At 43.8% G+C, this 25446-nt stretch overlaps 1 protein-coding gene across 4 annotated transcripts in view; it reads left to right on the top strand.

Annotated features, from left to right (window-relative positions):
• Positions 1 to 2704: 2704 nt before the first annotated feature.
• LNX1 (ligand of numb-protein X 1) overlaps positions 2705 to 25446 on the top strand; it is a 124451-nt gene continuing 101709 nt past the window's right edge. For 2 of the 4 annotated variants that reach the window (XM_060299330.2, XM_030880536.2), the window contains exon 1: positions 2705 to 3111. In XM_060299330.2, the coding sequence (XP_060155313.1) occupies positions 2720 to 3111 (392 nt within the window). In that variant the 5' untranslated portion in view covers positions 2705 to 2719. Of the gene's footprint in view, positions 3112 to 17952; positions 18322 to 25446 lie in introns of those variants that run through there. The other 2 variants (XM_060299331.1, XM_030880538.2) reach the window with 2 other exon arrangements.

Here is a 25446-nt window from a genome sequence, read left to right as displayed (position 1 = left end):
TTCTCACTGATCATAATCAAAAAAAGATGCTGGGAGAAAAGTGGCAAAATGGTGAAGAGCAGTAAGGAGTCAGGAGCCCTTGCTGGTTTGTTTCCTTTTTTGTGCAACTGACAAGTTACTTACCTACTGCATCTCAGTTTCCTCATCTGTTAAATTAAAAACAAAACAAAATCCCTGGGGATTTGTAAGGATTAAATAACATAATATATATAAGGCCCCAGCATAGTGCTTGGCACATGGTGCCTGGCATACTCAAAAAGCTGTTATAAAGAAAAAAAAAAGATTTTCCCAAAAGCCAACCACCCCAAAATAAAACACCTCCACTTTATTAGAACAGATACATAGAACGCTATTTCTGAAAGGGATTTCATAGTATCTAGTCTGATGGTTTGCCTTTTTTTTTTTTTTAACTTAAGCCACGGTGCTTTGAACCAAATATTATGAGGAATCTAACGTGTGAAATAAAAGTGGAGCTGGGTCTGGGTGGAGTGGAAAAGTGGACACAGCCCACCATCCCCCTTCCCTTCCCTGGAAGACCCTGAGGCAACTGACACCCCTTCCAGAGCAGAGTGAAAACCAAAACTCTGGTCCAACTCCACCTTTTCACCAACAAGGGAATGGCCTAGAAATGTGACGTTGTTTTTCCACCTGTCCAACCAGAGCTATCACCTGCATTCCTAGCAGTCTCCAGTACTGCACAACAAGAAAGAACATGTGTGAGTATGTGACCCAACTCTTCCAGGTCTAAATATCTAGAGCTTTAGTTCAAAATATGTGAACATCTTTTCCTATAGCAGATGATAACCTTTGGGTGGCCATTTCCATTTTCATGTTTATTTTTCAACCGTTTTTCATGCCACTTAAAGCATTTCCTGTGTGGTTCCAGTACCTTCTATCAGCCTTGACGACAAAGAGCAGCTGTGTAGGTTTCCATGAAATTTGACTAGAAACAACTTCACCCCCTCCTGCACCCTCTACCTTAGCTGCCTGTGGTCTCTTTTAATGCTAAATAAAATGCTATGATTTCTAAAGGTTTCACATTCAGGGTACCTCTTGACCAGAGCGTTCTTCAAGCCATATTACTGCAGTACAGAAATGTAAACACGAAGCTGACTCAGTGAAAGGTTGAAGTCAATGTATTTTCTTTTTGAGATAAGGCTATGTTTGTACAAACAACCTCGGACTTTATTTGAAAAGAAAAAAAAAAACTGCAAGGCAGTTAATGACTGCTGTGCTGTTTCCAAAGGTGGCTAGTTTCCTGTTAGGTTATTCATGTGTCCTTATGTTCCTGTGGAAAGCTTAAAGTTATTTTATTTACTTTCAGAAAAGAAGAAAGTTGAGTTGGGGGCTGGGGTATTGCAGGATTCTTTGTTGTCATGAGCGTTGACCTCTGTTTGCACTGCTTACCCAGGCTTCTCATTACTGTGTTCATGTCCACCTCCTCCGGACTGGGGACTCCATGAGGGCAGGCATGTCCTTTAAAGCTCTCTTGAAAGTCTCCCCCATAGGCAACTCATTACCTAGCTCAAGGTTGGCGCTCAAAAAATGTTTTTTGAAAACAGAGATGTTTATGATTATCATTGTTATTCATCTCACATTACTGCAGCTCATTAATAAAAATGACTGAAGGCCAAAAAATATGTTTATTGACTGATCAGGAGACTTCCTAGATGTTAATCAGGCATGTTGAAAACTCCATTTTAAACTCTGATACTAAAGGAAAATACATAGTGTGATAGTATTCTGCTAGTTTGAAAAAATATATATATAATTGAATGAAAGACAACTATGAGAACAAAGCAAAAAGACCCCTTAGAGGAACTATAGCTTTCAGTTTCCAGGCCAACTGAGCTAGACTGGAGACAGAAGGACGTCAGTAACAAATACATGTAAGAATAGTTCATATTTATTGGACACTTACTATATTCCAGGCATAATTCTAAGACCTTTATGCCTCATATCTCATTTAATCCTCACAACAACCCTCTGAGGTAGTCTGTCCCCACTTTACAGACATGGAAACAGAGGCTTAAATCATTGGCGCACAGTGGTGGTGGGATTGGCCCAGGCAGTATGGCTCCAGAACCCACTTTACCACTACATGACTGAGTAAGTGAAACGCATACAGAAGAAAGCAATGCTTTCGTCATCATAAAAATACGACTGCCCAAAGAGCTCTCATTTCTTCTCAGATGATTTAGCTGAAGACTCTGAGGTCCTATATTTTCTGAGTTTTGGAGAACGGTAAGGAAGACAGATACGAGAAAGCCATCAGCGTTAACTGGTTTTCTTCTTGTCCTGCTCTGACAGAGAGTTTTATAAATCACTGGGCTATTTTGTTAACAAATTACATTTCATAGGGTGTATTTCTGGGCATTTCCCAGATCTTACCCCAATAATTTTCACGACACCAACATGAGGACATTAAAGGGAAATATTATTCCTGCTGGGATAGGTGGTTAAACTGAGGCGTAAGGAGGCAAGGCTGCTGGCCCCAGGTCATGTCGGTCACCTGAGTGGGCACTCAGCCCTGGCCTTCTGAGTCACGGCCCAGCTCTGTCCCCTGGCAGCACTGCCTCCCATCTATAACCAAGATAAGCAGTCTTGTTCTCTTTTAGGTTTGTGGATGGCTCCTAGAAGATCTTGATTCTCTCCGGAGGATACATCGTTTTCCTGGGTCGGTTTCCTGTCACACTGCCCTGCCCCCTCCCAGTCAACCATGAACCAGCTGGACCCTGCTAAGGACCCAGATGCCATCCCTGCCCCCCTGTGTGTGGTGTGCGGCCAAGCCCACGCCCCTGAGGAAAACCACTTCTACACCTACACGGAAGAAGTGGACGATGACCTCATTTGCCACATCTGCCTGCAAGCTCTGCTGGACCCTCTGGACACTCCCTGCGGACACACCTACTGCACACCCTGCCTCACCAACTTCCTGGTGGAAAAGGACTTCTGCCCTGTGGATCGCAAGCCTGTGATCCTGCAGCACTGCAAGAAATCGAGCATCCTGGTCAACAAGCTCCTCAACAAGCTGCTGGTGACCTGCCCGTTCACAGAGCACTGCGCGCAGGTCCTGCCGCGCTGCGATCTTGACCATCACTTTCAAATGAGGTAGGGAGGGGCTTCTCCTTGGCCAATCCAGTGAAGTCCCGCCCTCAGGGCGGCCACTGGAAGGGTGGGGTGTTCCAGGGCCCGGCTGCTTCCCGAGATGCTTGTTTCTCTGCCTTCTGCTTTGCAACCAATGCAAGGAGTCATTCAAAATAAGAAAGGTCTTAGGTATTAATGGCTGTGGTTCAGGGTGAGGAAACAGTATGCGGTAGAGTTGTGGGGTGTGAGTTGCGCGTGTGTGTTTATAGGACTGGGTTTTTTTGTTAAAATATACATCACATAAAATTTACCATTTTCAGTATACAGTTCAGTGGCATTAAGTATATTCATATAGTTGTGCATCCACCACTACCATCCATCCATCTCCAGAACTTTTTTCATCCTCTAGAACGAAAACTTCATACCCATTAAAACAAACAAACAAACAAACAAAAAAACTCCCATTCCCTCCTCTCCAGCCGCTAGCGATCGCCATTCTACAATAGTTTCTGTCTCCGTGAATTTGACTGCTCTAGGAACCTCATATAAGAAGCATCATTCAACGCCTGTACTTTTGTGATTGGCTTAGTTCATTTGTGTCCATTTGAAATGTGAAAGATACTGGAAAATCTGATGGGCAGCTTTCTCTGAGGCTCCTGATCCCCAAAAAGATTTCCTGGAGGGCATTGCTTACCTTTTCTGTTGTTGTTAAATTTATTTATATTATTTATTTATTTATTTATTGGCTGTGCTGGGTCTTCATTGCTGCGTGTGGGCTTTCTCTAGTTGTGGTGAGCAGGGGCTACTCTTTTTTTTAATTTTTCTTTTATTTATTTTTTTATTCAGCAGGTTCTTATTAGTCATCCATTTTATACACATCAGGGTATACATGTCAATCCCAATCTCCCAATTCATCTCACCACCACTACCACCACCCCCGCTGCTTTTCCCCCCTTGGTTTCCATACATTTGTTCTCTACATCTATGTCTCAATTTCTGCCCTGCAAACGGGTTCATCTGTACCATTTTCCTAGATTCCACATATATGCATTAATATGCGATATTTTTCTCTTTCTGACTTACTTCACTCTGTATGACAGTCTCTAGATTCATCCACGTCTCTGCAAATGACCCAATCTCGTTCCTTTTTGTGGCTGAGTGATATTCCATTGTATATATGTACCACATCTTCTTTATCCATTCATCTGTCGATGGGCATTTAGGCTGCTTCCATGACCTGGCTATTGTAAATAGTGCTGCAATTAACACTGAGGTGCATGTGTCTTTTTGAATTATGGTTTTCTCTGGGTATATGCCCAGTAGTGGGATTGCTGGGTCATATGGTAATTCTATTTTTAGTTTTTTAAGGAACCTCCATACTGTTCTCCATAGTGGCTGTATCAATTTACATTCCCACCAACAGTGCAAGAGGGTTCCCTTTTCTCCACACCCTCTCTAGCATTTGTTGTTTGTAGATTTTTCTGATGATGCCCATTCTAACTGGTGTGAGGTGATACCTCATGTAGCTTTGATTTGCATTTCCTTAATAATTAGTGATGTTGAACAGCTTTTCATGTGCTTCTTGGCCTTCTGTATGTCTTCTTTGGAGAAATGTCTATTTAGGTCTTCTGCCCATTTTTGGATTGGGTGGTTTGTTTTTTTAATATTGAGCTGCATGAGCTGTTTATATATTTTGGAGATTAATCCTATGTCCATTGAATCATTTGCAAATATTTTCTCCCATTCTGAGGGTTGTCTTTTGGTCTTGTTTATGGTTTCCTTTGCTGTGCAAAAGCTTTGAAGTTTCATTAGGTCCCATTTGTTTATTTTTGTTCTTATTTCCATTACTTTAGGAGGTGGGTCAAAAAAGATCTTGCTGTGATTTATGTCATAGAGTGTTCTTCCTATGTTTTCCTCTAAGAGTTTTATAGTGTCTGGTCTTACATTTATGTCTTTAATCCATTTTGAGTTTATTTTTGTGTATGGTGTTAGGGAGTGTTCTAATTTCATTCTTTTACATGTAGCTGTCCAGTTTTCCCAGCACCACTTATTGAAGAGGCTGTCTTTTCTCCATTGTATATCCTTGCCTCCTTTGTCATAGATTAGTTGACCATATGTGTGTGGGTTTATCTCTAGGCTTTCCATCCTGTTCCATTGATCTATATTTCTGTTTTTGTGCCGGTATCATATTGTCTTGATTACTCTGGCTTTGTAGTATAGTCTGAAGTCAGGGAGTCTGATTCCTCCAGCTCCGTTTTCTTCCCTCAATACTGCTTTGGCTGTTCGGGGTCTTTTGTGTCTCCATACAAATTTAAAGATTTTTTGTTCTAGTTCTGTAAAAAATGCCTTTGGTTATTTGATAGGGATTGCATTGAATCTGTAGATTGCTTTGGGTAGTATAGTCATTTTCACAATATTGATTCTTCCAATCCAAGAACATACTATATCTCTCCATCTGTTGGTATCATCTTTAATTTCTTTCAACAGTGTCTTATAGTTTTCTGCATATAGGTCTTTTGTCTCCCTAGGTAGGTTTATTCCTAGGTATTTTATTCTTTTTGTTGCAGTGGTAAATGGGAGTGTTTTCTTAATTTCTCTTTCAGAATTTTCGTCATTAGTGTATAGGAATGCAAGAGATTTCTGTGCATTAAGTTTGTATCCTGCAACTTTAGCAAATTCATTGATTAACTCTAGTAGTTTTCTGGTGGCATCTTTAGGATTCTCTATGTATAGTATCATGTCATCTGCAAACAGTGACAGTTTTACTTCTTCTTTTCCAATGTGTATTCCTTTTATTTCTTTTTCTTCTCTGGTTGCTGTGGCTAGGACTTCCAAAACTATGTTGAATAATAGTGGCGAGAGTGGACATCCTTGTCTTGTTCCTGATCTTAGAGGAAATGCTTTCAAGTTTTCACCATTGAGAATGATGTTTGCTGTGGGTTTGTCGTATATGGCCTTTATTATGTTGAGGTAGGGTCCCTCTATGCCCACTTTCTGGAGAGTTTTTATCAGAAATGGGTGTTGAATTTTGTCAAAAGTTTTTCTGCATCTATTGAGTTGAACATATGGTTTTTATTTTTCAATTTGTTACTGTGGTATATCACATTGATTGATTTGCGTATATTGAAGAATCCTTGCATCCCTGGGATAAATCCCACTTGATCATGGTGTATGATCATTTTAATGCGTTGTTGGATTCTGTTTGCTAGTATTTTGTTGAGGATTTTTGCATCTATAGTATCAGTGATTTTGGTCTGTAATTTTCTTTTTTTGTAGTACCTTTGTCTGGTTTTGGTACCTCATAGAATTAGTTTGGGAGTGTTCCTTCCTCTGCAATCTTTTGGAAGAGTTTGAGAAGGATGGGTGTTAGCTCTCCTCTAAACGTTTGATGGACTTCACCTGTGAAGCTATCTGGTCCTGGACTTTTGTTTGTTGGAAGATTTTTAATCACACTTTCAATTTCATTACTTGTGTTTGGTCTGTTCATATTTTCTATTTCTTCTTGGTTCAGTCTTGGAAAGTTATACCCTTCGAAGAATTTGCCCATTACTTCCAGGTTGTTCATTTTATAGGCATAGAGTTGCTTCTAGTAGTCTCTTAGGATGCTTTGTATTTCTACTGTGTCTGTCTGTCCTTTTTCATTTCTAATTTTATTGATTTGAGTCCTCTCCCTCTTTTTCTTGATGAGTCTGGCTAATGGTTTATCTTCTCAAAGAACCAGCTTTTACTTTTATTGACTTTGCTATTGTTTTCTTTGTTTCTATTTCATTTATTTCTGCTCTGATCTTTATGATTTCTTTCCTTCTGCTAACTTTAGGTTTTGTTTGTTCTTCTTTCTCTAGTTCCTTTAAGTGTAAGGTTAGATTGTTTATTTGAGATTTTTCTTGTTTCTTGAGGTAGGATTGTATAGCTGTAAACTTCCCTCTTAGAACTGCTTTTGCTGTATCCCATAGGTTTTGGATTGTCATCTTTTCATTATCATTTGTCTCTAGGTATTTTTTTATTTCCTCTTTGATTTCTTCAGTGATCTCTTGGTTATTTAGTAACATTGTTTAGCCTCCATGTGTTTGTGTTTTTTACGTTTTTTTTCCCTGTAATTGATTTCTAATCTCATAGCGTTGTGGTCAGAAAAGATACTTGACATGATTTCAATTTTCTTAAGTTTACCGAGGCTTGACTTGTGACCCAAGATGTGATCTATCCTCGAGAATGTTCCGTGCACACTTGAGAAGAAAGTATAATCTGCTGTTTTTGGATGGAATGTCCTATAAATATCAATTAAATCTATCTGGTCTATTGTGTCATTTAAAGCTTGTCTTTCCTTATTAATTTTCTGTTTGGATGATCTGTCCATTGGTGTAAGTGAGCTGTGAAAGTCCCCCAGTAGTATTGTGTTACTGTCGATTTCCTCTTTTATAGCTGTTAGCAGTTGCCTTATGTATTGAGGTGCTCCTATTTTGGGTGCATATATATTTATAATTGTTATATCTCCTTCTTGGGTTGATCCCTTGATCATTATGTAGTGTCTTTCTTTGTCTCTTGTAACATTCTTTATTTTAAAGTCTATTTTATCTGATATGAGTATTGCTACTCCAGCTTTCTTTTGATTACCATTTGCATGGAATATCTTTTTCCATCCCCTCACTTTCAGTCTGAATGTGTCCCTAGGTCTGAAGTGCGTCTCTTGTAGACAGCATATATATGGGTCTTGTTTTTGTATCCATTCAGCGAGCCTCTGTCGTTTGTTTGGAGCATTTAATCCATTCACATTTAAGGTAAGTATCGATATATATGTTCCTATTACCCTTTTCTTAATTGTTTTGGGTTTGTTTCTGTAGGTCCTTTTCTTCTCTTGTGTTTCCCACTTAGAGAAGTTCCTTTAGCATTTGTTGTACAGCTGGTTTGGTGGTGCTGAATTCTCTTAGCTTTTGCTTGTCTGCAAAGCTTTTGATTTCTCCATCGAATCTGAATGAGATCCTTGCCGGGTAGAGTAATCTTGATTGTACGTTCTTCCCTTTCATCTCTTTAAGTACATCATGCCACTCCCTTCTGGCTTGTAGAGTTTCTGCTGAGAAATCAGCTGTTAACCTTATGGGAGTTCCCTTGTATGTTGTCATTTTTCCCTTGCTGCTTTCAATAATTTTTCTTTGTCTTTAATTTTTGCCAGTTTGATTACTATGTGTCTCGGTGTGTTTCTCCTTGGGTTTATCCTGTATGGGACTCTCTGCACTTCCTGGACTTGTGTGGCTATTTCCTTTGCCATGTTAGGGAACTTTTCAAGTATAATCTCTTCAAATATTTTCTCGGGTCCTTTCTCTGTCTCTTCTCCTTCTGGGACTCCTATAATGCAAATATTGTTGTGTTTAATGCTGTCCCAGAGGTCTTTTAGGCTGTCTTCATTTCTGTTCATTCTTTTTTCTTTATTCTGTGCCACAGCAGTGAATTCCACTGTTCTGTCTTCCAGGTCACTTATCCGTTCTTCTGCCTCAGTTCTTCTGCTATTGATTACTTCTAGTGTATTTTTCATTTCAGTTTTTGTGTTGTTCATCTCTGTTTGTTTGTTCTTTAATTCTTCTAGATCTTTGTTAAACATTTCTTGCATCTTCTCAATCTTTGCCGCCATTTTTTTCCCAAAGTCCTGGATCATCTTCACTATCATTATTCTGAATTCTTTTTCTGGAAGGTTTCCTATCTCCACTTCATTTAGTTTTTTTTCTGGGGTTTTATCTTGTTCCTTCATCTGGTACATACCCCTCTGCCTTTTCATCTTGTCTATCTTTCTGTGAATGTGGTTTTTGTTCCACAGGCTGCAGGATTGTAGTTCTTCTTCCTTCTGCTGTCTGCCCTGAGTGGAGGCACTCTTCGTTACGGTGCGCGGGCTTCTTATTTTAGTGACTTCTCTTGCTTTGGAACACGGGCTGTAGGCATGTGGACTTCAGTAGTTGTGGCACGTGGGTCAGTAGTTGTGGCTCGTGGGCTCTAGACCCCAGGCTCAATAGTTGTGGTGCACGGGCATAGTTGCTCCATGGTATGTGGGATGCTCCTGGACCAGGGCTCAAACCCATGGCCCCTGCATTGGCAGGTGGATTCTTAACCACTGCACCACCAGGTAAGTCTGCTTATCTTTTTTTTTTTTTTTTTTTTTTGCAGTACGCGGGCCTCTCACCGTTGTGGCCTCTCCCGTTACGGAGCACAGGCTCCGGACGCACAGGCTCAGCAACCATGGCTCATGGGCCTAGCCACTCCACGGCACGTGGGATCTTCCCGGACCGGGGCACGAACCCGCGTCCCCTGCATTGACAGGCAGACTCTCAACCACTGCGCCCCCAGGGAAGCCCTGCTTATCTTTTTATGTAAGGAAAAAATGTCTCCCACTTTGGCCCATGATTATTAGAATTTTCTCTGTATGAGAATTGGCAACATCCAACTGTCCTTTGAGGAGATGTGAGGTATTTTCAACTAAGTTTTTAAAAGGAGAAATTTAGAAACCTTTTGTCCTTCAAGCGATTTGTTCTGCAAATCTTTCAGCCAAGGTACACACACTGGTGGTAGAACACTGGTCTGACCGCTCCTGCTGGTGGCCAACATCACCCACTCCACCTGTCCGCCTCTTACTTCGTCCACTCACATTGTCATGGTCCTGAATGTTCCTCGTGTGGACGGCCCAGGGGCACCCCTGGGTCTTGGGTATAGGAGTTACTCTCTTAGAGCGTTTAAGGTGCTTAATAAAGCGTGAACAATAATACCACAGTTATTTTGTAAGAGGAAATTTGGAAGCTGGTATTTATCTTGGTTCCTGTTGTAACAAGGGCAAGAGGCAGGTGCAGGTGTTTTTTTTAAAGGTCACATTCCTTAAGTCATGAATCTGTGTCTGTCTTTGGGCACACACAGAATCTCTAACATGGAAGTTTGCATCCAAAGCAATGGCCTGGGTGTAATGCTTCACACATGTTTTCCGTATAATTACGTCAGTGCATTCACTCTTCTCCCCTAAGATGTTGCACCACATGCATCTATCTCAGGTTTCTGGGCTGCCTCTGACCCTCTGTGATTGTTGGTGTGTAAACTAGGATGTGGCTCTTCTCTGATTGCCCGGAAGGAAGTGTGGCCAGAGGAGAAGGGGTAAGGGAGTCGATGTGTGACTTTTGCTGCAAGTTTTACCCAGGTAGGAGAGGCATTGTCTGGAGGGGGAGTTGGTCTGGGGTCAGAGGTTAGATGCAGACAGATGCTGATGGGGGACCAGAGCCAAGACTGAGGTCACGCTGGGTAGGGGAAGTGAGGAGATGAGGAAGAGAAAGGCTCTGGTAGACCTCCCTCCCACCTTCCTGTGTTCCCGATGTTTGCCATCTATATATTTGTTTGGGGAGGTGTATTCGTTTCCTATTGCTGTTTTAACAAACGATCACAAACTTAGTAGCTTAAAACAGTGCAAGTGTGTTATCTTCCAGTTCCGAGGATTCAAAGTCCAACACGGGTCTCACTAACATCAAGGTATTGGGAGGTTAGTTCCTTTTGGCTCTAGAGGAGAATCCCTTTCCTTACGGCCTCCAGCTTCCAGAGGCCACCTGCGTTCCTTGGCCTGTGGCCTCTTTCTCCATCTTCAAAGCCAACAGCGTAAAATCTCTCTCTCTCTTCTCCCACCTTTCCCTTCTTTTTCTCTGTCTCTCTCCTCTCCTTCCATCACCACATCTCTTTCTATGACTCTAATCCTCCTGCCTTTCTTGTATAAGGACACTGGGATCCAGTCAGTGAATCCACCTGGATAATTCAGGCTCCTTTCCTCATCTCAAGATTTAACTTAGGGCTTCCCTGGTGGCTCAGTGGTTGAGAGTCCGCCTGCCGATGCAGGGGACGTGGGTTCGTGCCCTGGTCTGGGAAGATCCCACGTGCCGCGGAGCGGCTGGACCCGTGAGCCATGGCCGCTGAGCCTGCACGTCCGGAGCCTGTGCTCCGCGGCGGGAGAGGCCACAGCAGTGAGAGGCCCGTGTACCGCTAAAAAAAAAAAAAAAAGATTTAACTTAGTCACATCTGCAAATCCCTTTTGCCATGTGAGGTAACATATTCACATGTTCTGAGGATGAGTAGGTGGACATCTTTTGGGGGGGATGGTGGTCATTATTCTGCCCACTGCTGGAGTTTTGCAGGGGGGAAGGGTAGAGAGGAGAGAGACAAGGAAAGAAATAGGAGCACTCTCTGGAGAGAAAGTGGAAACACAGCAGTCCTTCCTCAGCCCCTGATCAAGAACTGATTTGGGGCCAAGAATATCCCTAAAAATTGGGATAAGATAGCACCTGGATCTGGGAGCAAGGCCGGAGCAGAAGTGGTGCAGGGGAAGGGCTGGGAAGAGGCGGGAGGCGGGGTGTGCTCTGGGGTGCAGAAGAGAGATGACACAAGTGCACCTCAGCTGCCCAGAGTGGGAATTTTGTTCCCCTGCCCACGCAGGCCGTGTGACCCACACACCTCAAGGAAGCCTGGGGAAAAGACCTGCTGAACACTCAGCTGATAACGAGATGCACATGTGAAAGACAACGGTGAGGAAAGAACCCAAAGCTAGTTGAAATCATCTCTCTGAGCTGCAGCCTCAGAGTCCTTCACAGGCCCCCTCAGCACCCTCGACGATGAGGAAACTCTCATGGGGGAGGTGTTGGGCCCCATGCTTGCTGTGAGTCTCTCCACACTTGGGCTTCCTAAGTAGGTTGAAACCAACATTTCCAAAAATATGTTATATTTGGGCTTCCCTGGTGACGCAGTGGTTGAGAGTCCGCCTGCCGATGCAGGGGACGCGGGTTCGTGCCCCGGTCCGGGAAGATCCCACGTGCCGCGGAGCGGCTGGGCCCGTGAGCCATGGCCGCTGAGCCTGCGCATCCGGAGCCTGTGCTCCGCAACGGGAGAGGCCACACACACCAGTGAGAGGGCCATGTACTGCAAATATATATATGTTATATTTGTTAGTCATCAAATGCTTAATATACACTTCCTTCCCTCAGGCTTCCTGAGCATTAGCCAGGATTCAGAATTTGGAACTAATCCAGAGCCTGACTCTAGAGCCCTCTTGGGCCTTGGGCCTGTGACTGGGCGGGTAGACTACCTCTTCCTCCCCTTAGAAGAGAGGTTAGATTAAGTAGTTACTTAATACAAAAGTAATTAAGTAGTTACTTAGTTACCTCTGGAGTCCCTTAAACTAGGAAAACTCAGAGGTTACCAGAAGGCAAGCGTTTGCCTTACGTTCCTGTATGACGCCTCCAGGCTGGTGGCTGCTTGTGTGTGAGTGTGGTCATATGTTTGTACTAGAAGACAGATTTATTTATCACTTTTGCATTCTTGGTTTCAGTATTTAAAATGTAATGAGTTAAAAAAAATATTCTTTCGGACTTCCCTGGTGGTCCGGTGGTTAAGATTCTGGGCTTCCACTGAAGGGGACATGGGTGTGATCCCCGATCAGAGAATTAAGGTCCCGCATGCAATGTGGTGCAGCTAAAAAAAAAAAAAAAAAAAATTCTTTGGCTGATGGCGCTTTGATGAATATAAACTAGGCAGGCTGAGAATCGACCTAGAATGGAGAACTTCACTGTAATTCTGGCTGAGAACCACTGGGAGACCGATGTGGACCCACACACGCCCTCCCAGGGGGTCCTAGAGAGCTAACGGTTCAGGGCTTCATGAGAAACTCCGCATGTAGGTTTCTCCACCTGTACAATGGGTATTTATGTCAGTTGGCTCCTTGGATACTAAGCTCTTGCAGAAATGAATCACATTTAGAATGTTTCCATTGTCCCTTTAGAAAAGAACATGTGTTCGAGAACTGTTTTCCCAAGGTCTCTGTTCATGGCCTGTCCATAGGATCACGCTAATGATAACAGTAGACTTGAGCCAGGGATGCTGGCTGTTTTTCTGCAGAATTCGTGGCATTTGTAAACATTGTTATCCTACTACTTCAGACCCTGGGTTGAATGTAAATCCTGAAGTCAAACGTGTAGGACCAACTGTGAGTGTGCATGCCTAGTTGGACCAGCAATGACGTGGACAACTATCTCTGACTTCCGACTAGAGGGTTCTTCTGTGGAAGTAGATCTGAGCGTGTGAGCTAATGTTTGGAATTTTCTGGATAATTCTGTTGACTTCTGCCCTCTTAGATGCTAGCAGACTCCTGTCACATGGGTCTACTCTAAAGAATGCCCACGAGGGCGATGGGCTTGTTGAGTCAAATGGCAGCCTCCCCAACCAAGGGACGTTGGCAGTGGACGTGGTGAGGGCACAGTAGAGGGTCAATTCAGTGCATCTCTCTTGACCCAGACCAGCAGTGAGAGGGCACATGGAGGCAAAGCTTTTCCTTCCTTGATCCTGAGTGGGAGTTATCTTAGCCTCAAGGCTACAACTTTATGCAATATCATCATCTGCATATATAATATTTATCAAGGATCCACAACAGGCCAGGCCCAGAATGAAAGAAAAATCTATATAAGCCATGATTTCTGCCTCTGAGCAAATGACCTTTGAAAAGTAAAAGAGAGAATTTGAAAACACATACACATTGAATTTTTTCATGGGACAAGTCACGTTGCTCTTGAGTTTCTGTCTCATGGAAGATAATAAAAATGGGAGATAGTGAAGTTGACCCTCCTTCAGCATTTACTGGCACGAATAAAGAGCTCATTGTTCAGTGTTTTGAAAACATCCCTGAATGAAAACGTGATGGCATTAGCACACCTGACTGAAGGTTCTCTAGGGTTATTTTCTTGATTAACTTTAAGCCCAATGTCCTGGAACTTTCTTCCCCAAAGGCCTACCCTGGAACCTCTCCTGACCTTTTCTTTTATCAGGGGCCCTTTTCTGGAGTGTGTTCCATAAACACAGGCTCAGCTAGCTGCCTACAGGGCAGGGAAGATTTTACTGCCAGAGTGAAGGTCTGGGGAGTATTACCCTACGGAAAGGTGGGCAGGTGACAAGTCATGTTGGCCATTTCAGCCTGGGTCAACATCTCCACCCTAACTGTGTTTGACATACATCCTTCATGTGACTTTCTAACCATGAACTCAATTTTCTCCTGGCCCTACCTGGCTGAGGTCTGCTCTTTTAGCTCTCCTGGGCACAAAAGAGATGGGGCAATGCCTTTGCGTTACTTTCTGAGAGAACCATTGAGTGCCCATCAGATTATGCTCCAAGCAATTCTTTAAAGAAACCACAGGCTCCTGGGCACTTATTTCCAGAAATCTTCCTTACCTTTTTCCTTTCTTCCTGGACATTTTATTATCCATCCATATACATGCTCAATCTCTGCCATCACCCTCATAAAGTATGAAGTCCTTTTTTGCTAATTTGCCTCTGATCAAGAAAGATTGGTCCAAAAAATGGTCTCTTTAACTGAGTTGGATTCTCTTTCCTTCAACAAATATTTATTGAGCATCTACTGCATTCTAGGCACTGTGGTGAGGATACAATAGAGAACAGGACCAGTAGAACTCCTGCCCTAAACGAATTCCCTGTCTAGTGAAGAGAAAAGAGACAGGAAAACAGGAGGTGATTGGTGATGGGTGATGTCTGAGCTGACATTTAAGGATAAATAGGACTCAGGCAGGCAGAGCCTGGGTGCATTGATTAGGGTTAGGACTGTTTACTAGCAAGGAAGCTACACAGCAATCCATGAGCATTTGAAGGTAGGATTTTATTTGCAAAAGATTGTATTAGGTAGGATTACATCTGATGGCAGGTAATAAAAAATTCAGGTTATATTGTTCTAACTATGTAAAAGTTTTCTTGTTCTCATTTAACACAAAGTCAGGGGCTAGGAGGCCCACAACTAGTATGATGTTGCCATGATGCCGTCAGGAATCCAGGCTCCTGATTTTCGATTAGCATTCATCCTCAAGTTTGTCACCTCATGGCCGCAAGATGGCTGTTCAAAATCCGTCATCACATCCAAGTTCCATGCGGAAAGAAACAGGCAGGAAGGGCAAAATGCAATGTACAAACTGAGACTCCCTCCTTTAAAGAGCTTTCTGGGATGCCTAACCCAGTCATTTCTTCTTATACCTCATTGGCTAGTATCATGTTACATGGCTGCCTATCTATAGGAGAGGCGAAGTGCATCACCACCACGAACAAAACCTGGGTGCTGTTCAAAGGAAGAAGAGCAGGGCTTCCCTGGTGGCGCAGTGGTTGAGAGTCTGCCTGCCGATGCAGGGGACGCGGGTTCGTGCCCGGTCCGGAAGGATCCCACATGCCGCGGAGCGGCTGGGCGCGTGAGCCATGGCCGCTGAGCCTGCGCGTCCGGAGCCTGTGCTTCGCAACGGGAGAGGCCACGGCAGTGAGAGGCCCACGTACCGCAAAAAAAAAAAAAAAAAAGGAAGAAGAGGAAATTAGATATTGGATAAGAGACAAGCAGTTTCTGCAAGAGTGACAGAAGCAACAACAAAAAACAATACCTTCATTTTTATATTGCATCATATATCCATTAATGCATCTTATCCTATGGAAATACAAGGAGGTGAAAGGCAGACATCCTTCTTTTTTCACAAAGACTTGGAGAAGCAATCTGACCTTACCAAGGTTATCAGAAATACAATCCAGTACACTCTGAAGCCCACAGTATGTGTTATATATGATATTGTTTATGAGTTATGCTCTATACAGTAGATCTTGGACATTCAAGAAGAGTATGTCCCAGGACTCTGAAACTCTATATTCAGGAAAAGACTGTAACATGCCACATCCCTAATAGAGCAGGAGGAAAGAAAGGTCAGGACCAGAATAGCAAAGCCTCTTGAAAATAGATGCTGAGCTAGCTGCCAGCTAGGCTCATCCACTATTACTAGTGGCTGTTAATAACAGCATTTATAACAATAGCTAACACTCATTGAGTCCTTTGTTCTTACAGGCGTTATTTCATTCCACCTTCGTAACAACACTGTGAGTTAAGCATACTATCATTGTCTTTCCTCTACAGAGGAGGATATGGAAGTTCAGAGAGGTTAAGCAACATGCCCAGTGTCACACAGCTCATTCGTGGCAGAGCTAAGGTTCAGATTCAAGCCTGTTTGACTACAGCATCTAAATTCCAAACCTAATTTCCTTTTTACGGCTCTTCACTGGATCTGACTCACTCTTGCATACCAGACAAAGAGAATGGAATTCAAATTAGGACCTCAAAAAATTATAAATTAATAGATGCCATGCTTTCTCAAGGTTGCTTATCTTCAGATCTAAAGTGTCGGAGTTAAATCTGTACATTCTCAGGGTCTACCGTAGTTAACTCTTTCAGCCCTGCCTTGGGTGAATGCAGATCTCTGATGCCAGATTCCCTCTGACTACACTGTTTATTGCACGTGGTCTCATCCCGGAGATTTTTGTCTGGTCTTCTTCCTGTGAAGTGGAGTTTGCTGTAATTGCTTGGTTGTCATTAATGTAACTATCCCTTTGAGCCATTTGTTTTTTTTTTTTAATCTTTATTGGACTATAACTGCTTTACAATGGTGCATTACTTTCTGCTTTATAACAAAGTGACTCAGTTATACATATATATATGTTCCCATATCTCTTCCCTCTTGCGTCTCCCTCCCTCCCACCCTCCCTATCCCACCCCTCTAGGTGGTCACAAAGCACCGAGCTGATCTCCCTGTGCTATGCGGCTGCTTCCCATTAGCTACCTATCTTATGTTTGGTAGTGTATATATGTCCATGCCACTGTCTCACTTTGTCACAACTTACCCTTCCCCCTCCCCATATCCTCAAGTCCATTCTCTAGTAGGTCTGTGTCTTTATGCCCGTCTTACCCCTAGGTTCTTCATGACATTTTCTTTTTTCTTAGATTCCATATATATGTGTTAGCATACGGTATTTGTCTTTCTCTTTCTGACGTACTTCACTCTGTATGACAGACTCTAGGTCCATCCACCTCACTACAACTAACTCAGTTTCGTTTCTTCTTATGGCTGAGTAATATTCCATTGTATATATGTGCCACATCTTCTTTACCCATTCATCCCTTTGAGCCATTTCTATTAAGGTTTAGGCCTTCAGTTAGCAAAATGGATTTTAATGTTCGTAAATATAATATGAGCTAGAAGGAGAGGAGTCTGGGGCTTCTGTGGCATTCCAGAGCTTAGGCATGCAAAGTAGCCCTAGTGTTAAGATAGACAGTACAGTCTAGAATCACAGATCTCAGTGCTGGAAGAGATGTTATGGCCCAGCCTCTACAGAACCAGGTAGGTAAGGCATTATTAGCTCCATTTCAAAGATGAGATGACTGAAGCTCAGAGCTTCAATGAAATGCCCAGAATCCGACAGCTAGTACCAGAGCCTAATTCAGTTATTCAGGGGTTATGCAGGATGAATGGAGTGACTTGTTCTTATAGATCAGGAGCCGATATACACTGTTTGGACAGAACTTTGTGTCTGTCTGTCAAGGCTCTTTATTAGTCTCAGAGGGAATGACAGCGCCTATTCTGACATAGGGACAGTTTACAGCTTAACAAGGAAACCATCACTTCTCTTGCCTCTGACAGCGTAGTCAGGACAGCAACAGGTAAAATACCTTAAATGCATATTCTAAATATACGTGTATAAGTGGAGTTGGTTCACTTTAACATTCCTGTGTCACAGTATCCAAAGATTCATATTGAGCTCAGAGCTCCAAGCTGTGTTCCAGAAATGCTGATTTCATCCAGTGTCTTCCTCCAACAAGCTGGAGGACGGCTTCTGAGTATTTGCTTATTCACACCGTGGGCTCTGAATATGCCATGTTCATGCCCTCTTCCAACACAGATTAGCTTCCCGCCCATCTGCTCCCAGCCAGTGATGTAGATGTACCAGCTGCTTCCCAAGAACCAGTCGGCATCCTGTAGGAGGGGCAGGTCCCTTTCCCAGGTCCCTTTCCCTGCTGCCTGCTCTCAGCCTCAGCCCTCTCGCCAACCACGGTGGGTCCCTCCGTTCTCACTTCTCCCCATCTGAGAATCAGAGCACACAAACCTCTTATGAGCCCATGATTTAGCAGCACAGCTCCAGCTCAGGGCTCTAAGTCTGATTCTCTATGATCTACTGATTGTGGGAACATGGCAAGGGTTGTTTAAAGGGACTGGGCTGGGCTGGGCCCCTGCAGCTGACAGACAGAAGGTGGCTGGGGAAAAAGCTGCCCTCTAATCGGAAAATGAAGGCGCTTCTGTTGCTGGTCCTGCCTTGGCTCAGCCCTGCCAACTACACTGACAATGTGGGCAACCTACACTTCCTGTACTCAGAACTGTGAGTCCCCCTCTCACCGTGCCTGCCTGTGTTTGTGTATTGGGTATGGTCGGGGGTGGGACCTGAGTCCGTTTCTTGGCTGGTATGTCGGTTTAGAGGAATAAATTCCACATGCACTGGATGCACTTGGACAAAACATACTGCCGGCAGTTTAAAGCAGCGTGCTTAGCTGTCTGTGACTTAACAAAAAAACCACCATCTTATTGATGCAGTGCTTTCCCAACAAGGCGTTTTTTTCCCTGCTTCTGTGCCAACACTGCTTTCTCTTTTTTGGTACTCTGCTTTTTCTCAATAGATGTGTCTTCTCTTCCTTCCATAAATAGAACCAAAGAACAGAGGCTGCATGCACAGATGTGCAGTCTCTATCAGGCATTTCTAGTTATGAGCAGATAGCATCCTTTTTTGAGACAGTCGGTCTCCATACCTGCAAACACAAAGAGTATCAGTACAGGGGCAAGATAGCCCTATAGGTAAAAAAAACCTCTACATCCATTTTGTTTTTATTTTTGATAATTTTTATACATGGGAAAGCAGAAAGAACGCTGCAGTGAACACCCATATTCATGTCACCTAGATTTAATGATTAACATTTTGTCACTTTTGCCTCATTTGTTTTATTTTTTTCTACAGAAGTGGTTTGGAGTAGATTGCAGTCATCATAACATTTTACCTCTAAATATTTCATTATGCATCTCTAAAAAAGAAAGACATTTTCCACCATGACCTATGTCCATTTTGTAAGGGGAAATGACTCATGTCTCCAACCTTTAGAGTGATATGTTTCTGGTTCTTTTTTGTTAATAAGCTTCGAAAGAGGATTGCAGACTGATGTGAACAGCTTCTAGCAATCAGGTGAAAGGTGCTGCTGTGTGTGCCTCAGTGTTTGCAGAACTTACAAAAATGTAGTTCTCCTTACTCACTAGACTGGTAAAAATAGCAAGAGTTGGCTTATGTATAAATCAGAGTCAGTGGGCAAATGAAGAGGACTCTATAAACAGAGTCCAAAGAGCCCAGACTAGAAAAGCTTGACTGGTCAGATTTAGATAGAGACCTCCACATGTTTAGATATAACCAGTGCCTCTGTTATAGTTAGACAGACTAACCAATTTGCCCAGCACAGTAGATGCTCAATAAATGCTCCATAAGTAGAGAAAAGAATGAATGACCTGGGTCTTTGGAGGCACGTCATTCATTTTGAGGACTCTTCATTTCAGGATTTCCTGGTCCTACCTTATTGGAATGTTACCCCAGTCCACCTTGGATAAGAAGGTTCAAAGAGAAAGTACCTAGCTTAAGCCTGAATAGTGAGCATCTCCGGGGTGATGATGACATTGTGGAAGCTTTTCTAGAAAAATATACAATGGCAGAATTAATTGGGATGGTGAAAAGGCCCTTTCCTCTCTCCTGATGGATGCCGAAGGTACCTATGAAATCTAGTGCCCAAAAGCATTCCTCCCCACCCTTGTCACCGGCACCCCTCCACCTCCACCCCCAGCCCCCATCTGCTATCCTTGTTAGTTCCTGTATTAGTTTCCTAGGGCTGCTGTAACAAATTACATACACAAAACAACACAAATTTATTCTCTCACAGTTCTGGAGGCTAGAAGTTTGAAATCAAGGTGTCAATAGGGCCACACCCTGTGAAGGCGGTAGGGGAGAATCCTTCCTTGCCTCTTCCATCTTCTGGTGGCTCCCGGCATTCCTTGGCTTGTGGCTGCATCCCTCCAGTCTCTGCCTCCGTCTTCACATGGCCTTCCACTGTGTGTGCTCTCTAATTCTACATCTTCTCTTCTTATAAGGACACTTGTCACTGGAGTTAGGGCCCACCTGGATAATCCAGGATGATCTCATCTTGAGAGCCTTAGCTTAATTGCATCTGTAAGACTCTTTATCCAAGTAGGGTCACATTCACAGGTTCTGGGTGGCATATCTTTTGAGGCCACCATCCAACCCACGACAGGTGCTAATGAGGAGCCTTTCCATTGAGTTACTTTCTGTTTTATAGCCTAATTAAAGGAAGGCTCTTCATACTGGCTTACCGTTTTCTTTTCTGCACACACATGAATCAAAGGCAACTTTTCTGTTGAATAACTGAGCGAACGCAAGCTGCCCATTCTTTCTGAAATGTGAAGCAATCCAGGAAGTGTGACGCCAGAAAAGTGCAAAGACCATGTTCCCATACTGATTTGACAGAACTTTCTTGGAAGCTTCCAGTTGCTAGGGATGCTTTATAAGAGAATCCTGTGCAGCTGTTACCTGATGCTGCTGGTGATCATGAACTAATTGGTGAATTAATGACACATTGCAGGTACTGTGGCAGGTGCTGGAAGGAATACGGGCAATAAAAAATTAGTCACACTACCCACCCTCTAGGAGCCGAGGATCTGATTGAGAAGACAACATTTATGCAGATAAGAAATATAAACAATGATCCAAGGCATAAGAAGATAAGTCTTTTAAACAGTAGGGCAGGTAACCGGTTGAGAGGAGGTGGAGATTGTGCATTTCGGTGAAATTGATCAGGGAAAGCTTGGGGAGAAGTTGGGGGTTTGAGTCGGATCTTGAAGTAATTAGGGAGGAATTAGGCAGAGTCAGAACTGGAGGGAGAAAGCAGTTTCAGGCAGGGTCAGTTGCACTGGTAAAAAGGGCTAGGAGTTGGCTAACCCTTTGGTTGGTCAGCAAAGGTTTGGAAAACAACTGAGAGCCGTGCGTGGTACCGTGGGTCTGCTCAGCATTCTCAGAGCGGGGGCCATCGGGTGATGAGGTGCTACCATAGGCCGCTGGGATCTCGAAGGTGGAGGGGACTCATTGGGAAGCGTGAGAAGCCAGGCTTCCCCCTGCCACCCTCGTCTGAGCTTTGGCATCCGGTGAGGCTGGCCCTGTGTCCCGAACTTCCAGCCGCAGAGCTCCTCCTGGATTTTCCTTTCTCTCTGACACTAAGGCTCTCTCAGGCTGAGAGTCTCAGGACTCAGGCTGAGTCCTGTTCCCTCAGGGCCCCACTGGAAAACTGGAGCTAATCCAGTAAACGGATTCAAACTTAAGAGGTGGCACCTAGAGGTCTCAAACTCAAATGCCTACAGGAACCAGGCAGGAGTTATCTGAACATGGGATTCATTCGGGTATAAGACCAGAGGAAGAGGTGAGGCCTCTGAACAACTGCTGAGAAAATACATATATATATAATGTCTGAAGGTATTTAAACCCAAAATAAAACAAAAACACCATGTCCAATCCAGCAGATAGCTTCTGCCCGGTTTGGCCTTGAGGGCCAAGAGTTTATGACCCTGGACAGCTGCTTCTTTAAACATTTCCGTGGACACCTGTTGCCATGACCCAGAGGAGAGTGAATTCCATGGAAGGAGCCTAAAACCAGAATATTTGGTGTAAAGGAGTCCCAGTCAGAGGTTAGGGGACAGGGAGTCTAGGACTACTCCCGGGGTCTACAAAAAACATGCCATAAGGATCAAGGGCAATGCTTTCTTCTACAAGCCCTCACCCGCCGGACCCCCACAAACTCTTTTTGAACTTTCTAGACCCCCAAGCAAATTTATGAAATAGACTTTGAGTCTAGTGGACCTGAGCACGGATCCAGCCTTCTCATCGTTCTGGGGCTATTTACAGCCTCACACGTGACAAGACTTACAGGTGAATGAAGTCCTTGGAACAGCGGGGGTTCTGAGGACCCCCCCCCCACAGAAGAACCGAGGTCCCGCTTTGTCTTTTAAAATGCAGATGTTTGGGCTCTAAATCAATTCGCTAAAACAAAAATCTTGGCAGGGGAGGGTGCATCCGTTTTCATGCTTAAGTTCCCCAGGTGATCCTTATGGAGCCCATCCTATTTTCATGCTTAACAAGCTCCCTGCGTGATTCTTATGGAGCCCATCCTATTTTCATTCTTAACAAGCTCCCCGCGTGATTCTTATGGAGCCCATCCTATTTTCATTCTTAACAAGCTCCCCAGGTGATTCTTATGGAGCCCATCCTATTTTCATGCTTAACAAGCTCCCCAGGTGATCCTTATGGAGCCCATCCTATTTTCATTCTTAACAAGCTCCCCAGGTGATCCTTATGGGCACTATCATTTAAGAACCTTTAGCTTCAGATGCAGACTCACTCTGACTCCCCCCCATGGAAGATCGTCTCTGTGCGTCTCCTGTGCTGTGTATCGCCAGCAGCGTTCCTGTCCGTCTCCTCTGCCTGGTGAGTCCTTAGAAGGAGAGCTTTTTGAGAGATGTTAATTTCTGTACACCCAGCTTCTGTGCGGTATAAGCTTAAGTTGAACTAAATGAAATGGATTTGCCTCATGTCTTGGCTACTTCCTTGGCAAGCTGGCCTATCTCAGGTTTTGCAGGAAGCAGCACTGGGCATGAATAACTGAGAGGGCTGCTTCTGTGGTCAGTGATCTCCCATGGCTTTTGTAACGTTTGTTTAAATATTTTGTTTAGCAAAAATCCCAGGGAAAAACCTTAGAGTTTGGGGGGGTGGTGAGATGCATTTTATGGTCCAGCCCCTACTCTCAAGAGCCATTGACAGAAAATTGAAAGTTTTGTCATCTTTCCTTAGCCTTTCACATTTCTAGCTCCTACAGCCCCTGAAAAGATTTCTTACTTTGTGTCCTATTTTGGTAGATGCTGTGTTCATGCCCATGGTGTAAAGTTTGAGTGAGTAGGCATACAGTGAGTTGGAGCCCTGTTTCTCAAAGTAGGTAACTGTCCTTTGTTTTAGAGATGAAGGTATCGATAAGGCAGCTAGGTGTGGTCGCTGGGGGATGAGAGGTCCCTGAAACTGGTGCTATTGCTGTAGCTGTGTGGCTTCTCGGAAAGCCAGGGCATGCTGGCTCTCTTTCTAGCTTACAGCCAAACATTCTTGGTTGGGAACCGGCATCACTATGAACAGTATCCATGCCCGTATCTGGAGACAAAAATTACACTCTGTCCCCTGACTCCTGTAGAAACAGTAGCTCTAAGGAGGGAAGGTTTATTCCCCCTAGAGTTTTGTGCTCGGGAAATTAAAATGAACAACTCCAGTTTTGCAACTTGAATCATTTAAGGTTGTGGAAAAATGTCTCCTGGAGAAACTGCCAGGTGCAGCAGGAGTTATGAGGCAGCCCTGTGTGTGTCGTTCCTGGGACACATGTCTCGGGTCCAAGGAGCCCAACCTCCCATAGCCTCCCTGGCAGAACTTCCTTGAAGCAACCTGTAAAACATACCTCTGACAAATTCCACTGTCTTTGTTGGGGTTCACGGGCCAAAAAGAGCCTTAAATCACACCCAGCTGGGCATTCTGGGCTTTTAAATGAGGAGATGGTTTGCCCTGGTCCGACTTCTCCATTTCCCCTTCTCTAGGTAAAGGTCATGCAACAGCACTGGCCTCCTCCCTGCTGGCTTCAGCCAGACTTGGCCATGAACTACACAGCCTGGGGAGGCTTTTTTTTTTTTTTTTTTTTTTTTTTTTTTGCGGTACGCGGGCCTCTCACTGTTGTGGTCTCTCCTGTTGCGGAGCACAGGCCCCGGACGCGCAGGCTCAGCGGCCATGGCTCACGGGCCCAGCCGCTCCGCGGCATGTGTGATCTTCCCGGACCGGGGCACGAACCCGCGTCCCCTGCATCAGCAGGCGGACTCCCAACCACTGCGCCACCACGGAAGCCCGGGAGGCATCTTTTTTTAAGGGCACAAGGCATATCTAGATTGTTGCTGTTGGATTCTTTCTTGTGTGAATGAGTTGGAAGAGGGTTGAGGGAGAGGAGTGCAGTGGGATGACCTCAGCATCCTTTTCCTCCCCACTTCATTTGCACTGTGTTAACGACTCCCAACACTTTCCAAGTTTAAACCAATAGGGCGAATTCTATGGGTTTGCCAGGAAACGCTTTCCAAGTTGAGTCTCAAAGAAATTGTTTCTTTTTCATCAAAATTGAAGCGGGAAAAAAAAAAACTGCTGATCTCTGGATTTTTCTCATCGTATGTTTTGAGAATCTGAAGTTGAGTTTAGATTAGGACTTAGAAGGAAGGAGAGAGAGTTTACAGAGGAAATGGAGTGAGGTGGAGAAATCCTACTCCAATGGAGAGGAGCAAAGCCAGGGCCCATCTGGGTTCAGTGACTCTCAATGTCTTTCAAAGCGTGGCAGCTCCACACATGTCTAATAGGGCATTTTTCCCTAAATCTACAACTTGTGTATTTGGAAGGAAATTGAAGCCGCATGTTCCTGATTTATTTACACTTCACTCATCAAAATGGTGCTTTGTAATGATTCTTTGTCCAAAGAGCATAGTGATCCCGTTTAATGGTCTTATTTTTCTCCTTGAGAATTAGCAAGTTCTCTTTTGCCAGCAGAAACGCACCACCAGTCCCAAACCATTTGCTTTCTGGTCTAAAAGGCAAAACCCGAGGGCTTCCAGGTACCACTTCAGTGCTTGGCAAATTGTGTCCTGATTATGTCAGGTGGATGAGAGACAGTGGGGATTTTTTTTTATATCAAGCCTCACTGATTGCTTTATGTTTGGTGATTTTTTAATTTTATTTTTATGATAAATCTCAGCACAAAAGTAGAGTCTAAGGAATCCCCATGTACCCTAATACCCACCTCCAGTAATTAACAATTCATGGATATCTGTTTTCCTCTATATCCTCCTTTGAAGCACATCTCGAGCATCATACTTCATCTGCTAATACGAAACGTTTTAGTATTTACCTCTAAAGGATAAAGATTCTTGAGAAGTGTAACCATAACACTAATATCACACCAGAACAACCATAATGCCTTAATATCGAATATGCAGCCAGTTCAAAATTTCCCTTTTGCCTCATAACTTTTTATAGTTTGTTTGAATCGTGAGCTAAATAAACTTTACACGTTACAGCTGGTTGCCATATCCCAAGTCCTCCTCCCTTCCCCCTCCAGACTCCGTGGAAACAAAGGTGTTCTTGAGGTAAATTCTGAGGAATATAACTTTGGAAAACTCCCGATACTGGGTTAGTAGCTGAAAAAGAAAAATACAGCAATTATTTTAATTTCCTATCAAATTGAAGGAAATGTAAGGAAGACACGGTCCAAAGCACTGAACAATCCTGTGAATTTAACCAAGATGGGTGTTTTTGATGACCTTGTCACCCAGAAGCTTTAAGAGA

The sequence above is a fragment of the Globicephala melas genome, chromosome 5 (assembly GCF_963455315.2).
Source record: "Globicephala melas chromosome 5, mGloMel1.2, whole genome shotgun sequence".
Lineage (NCBI taxonomy): Eukaryota > Metazoa > Chordata > Mammalia > Artiodactyla > Delphinidae > Globicephala > Globicephala melas.
This window is presented reverse-complemented; position numbering and strand designations above follow the sequence as displayed.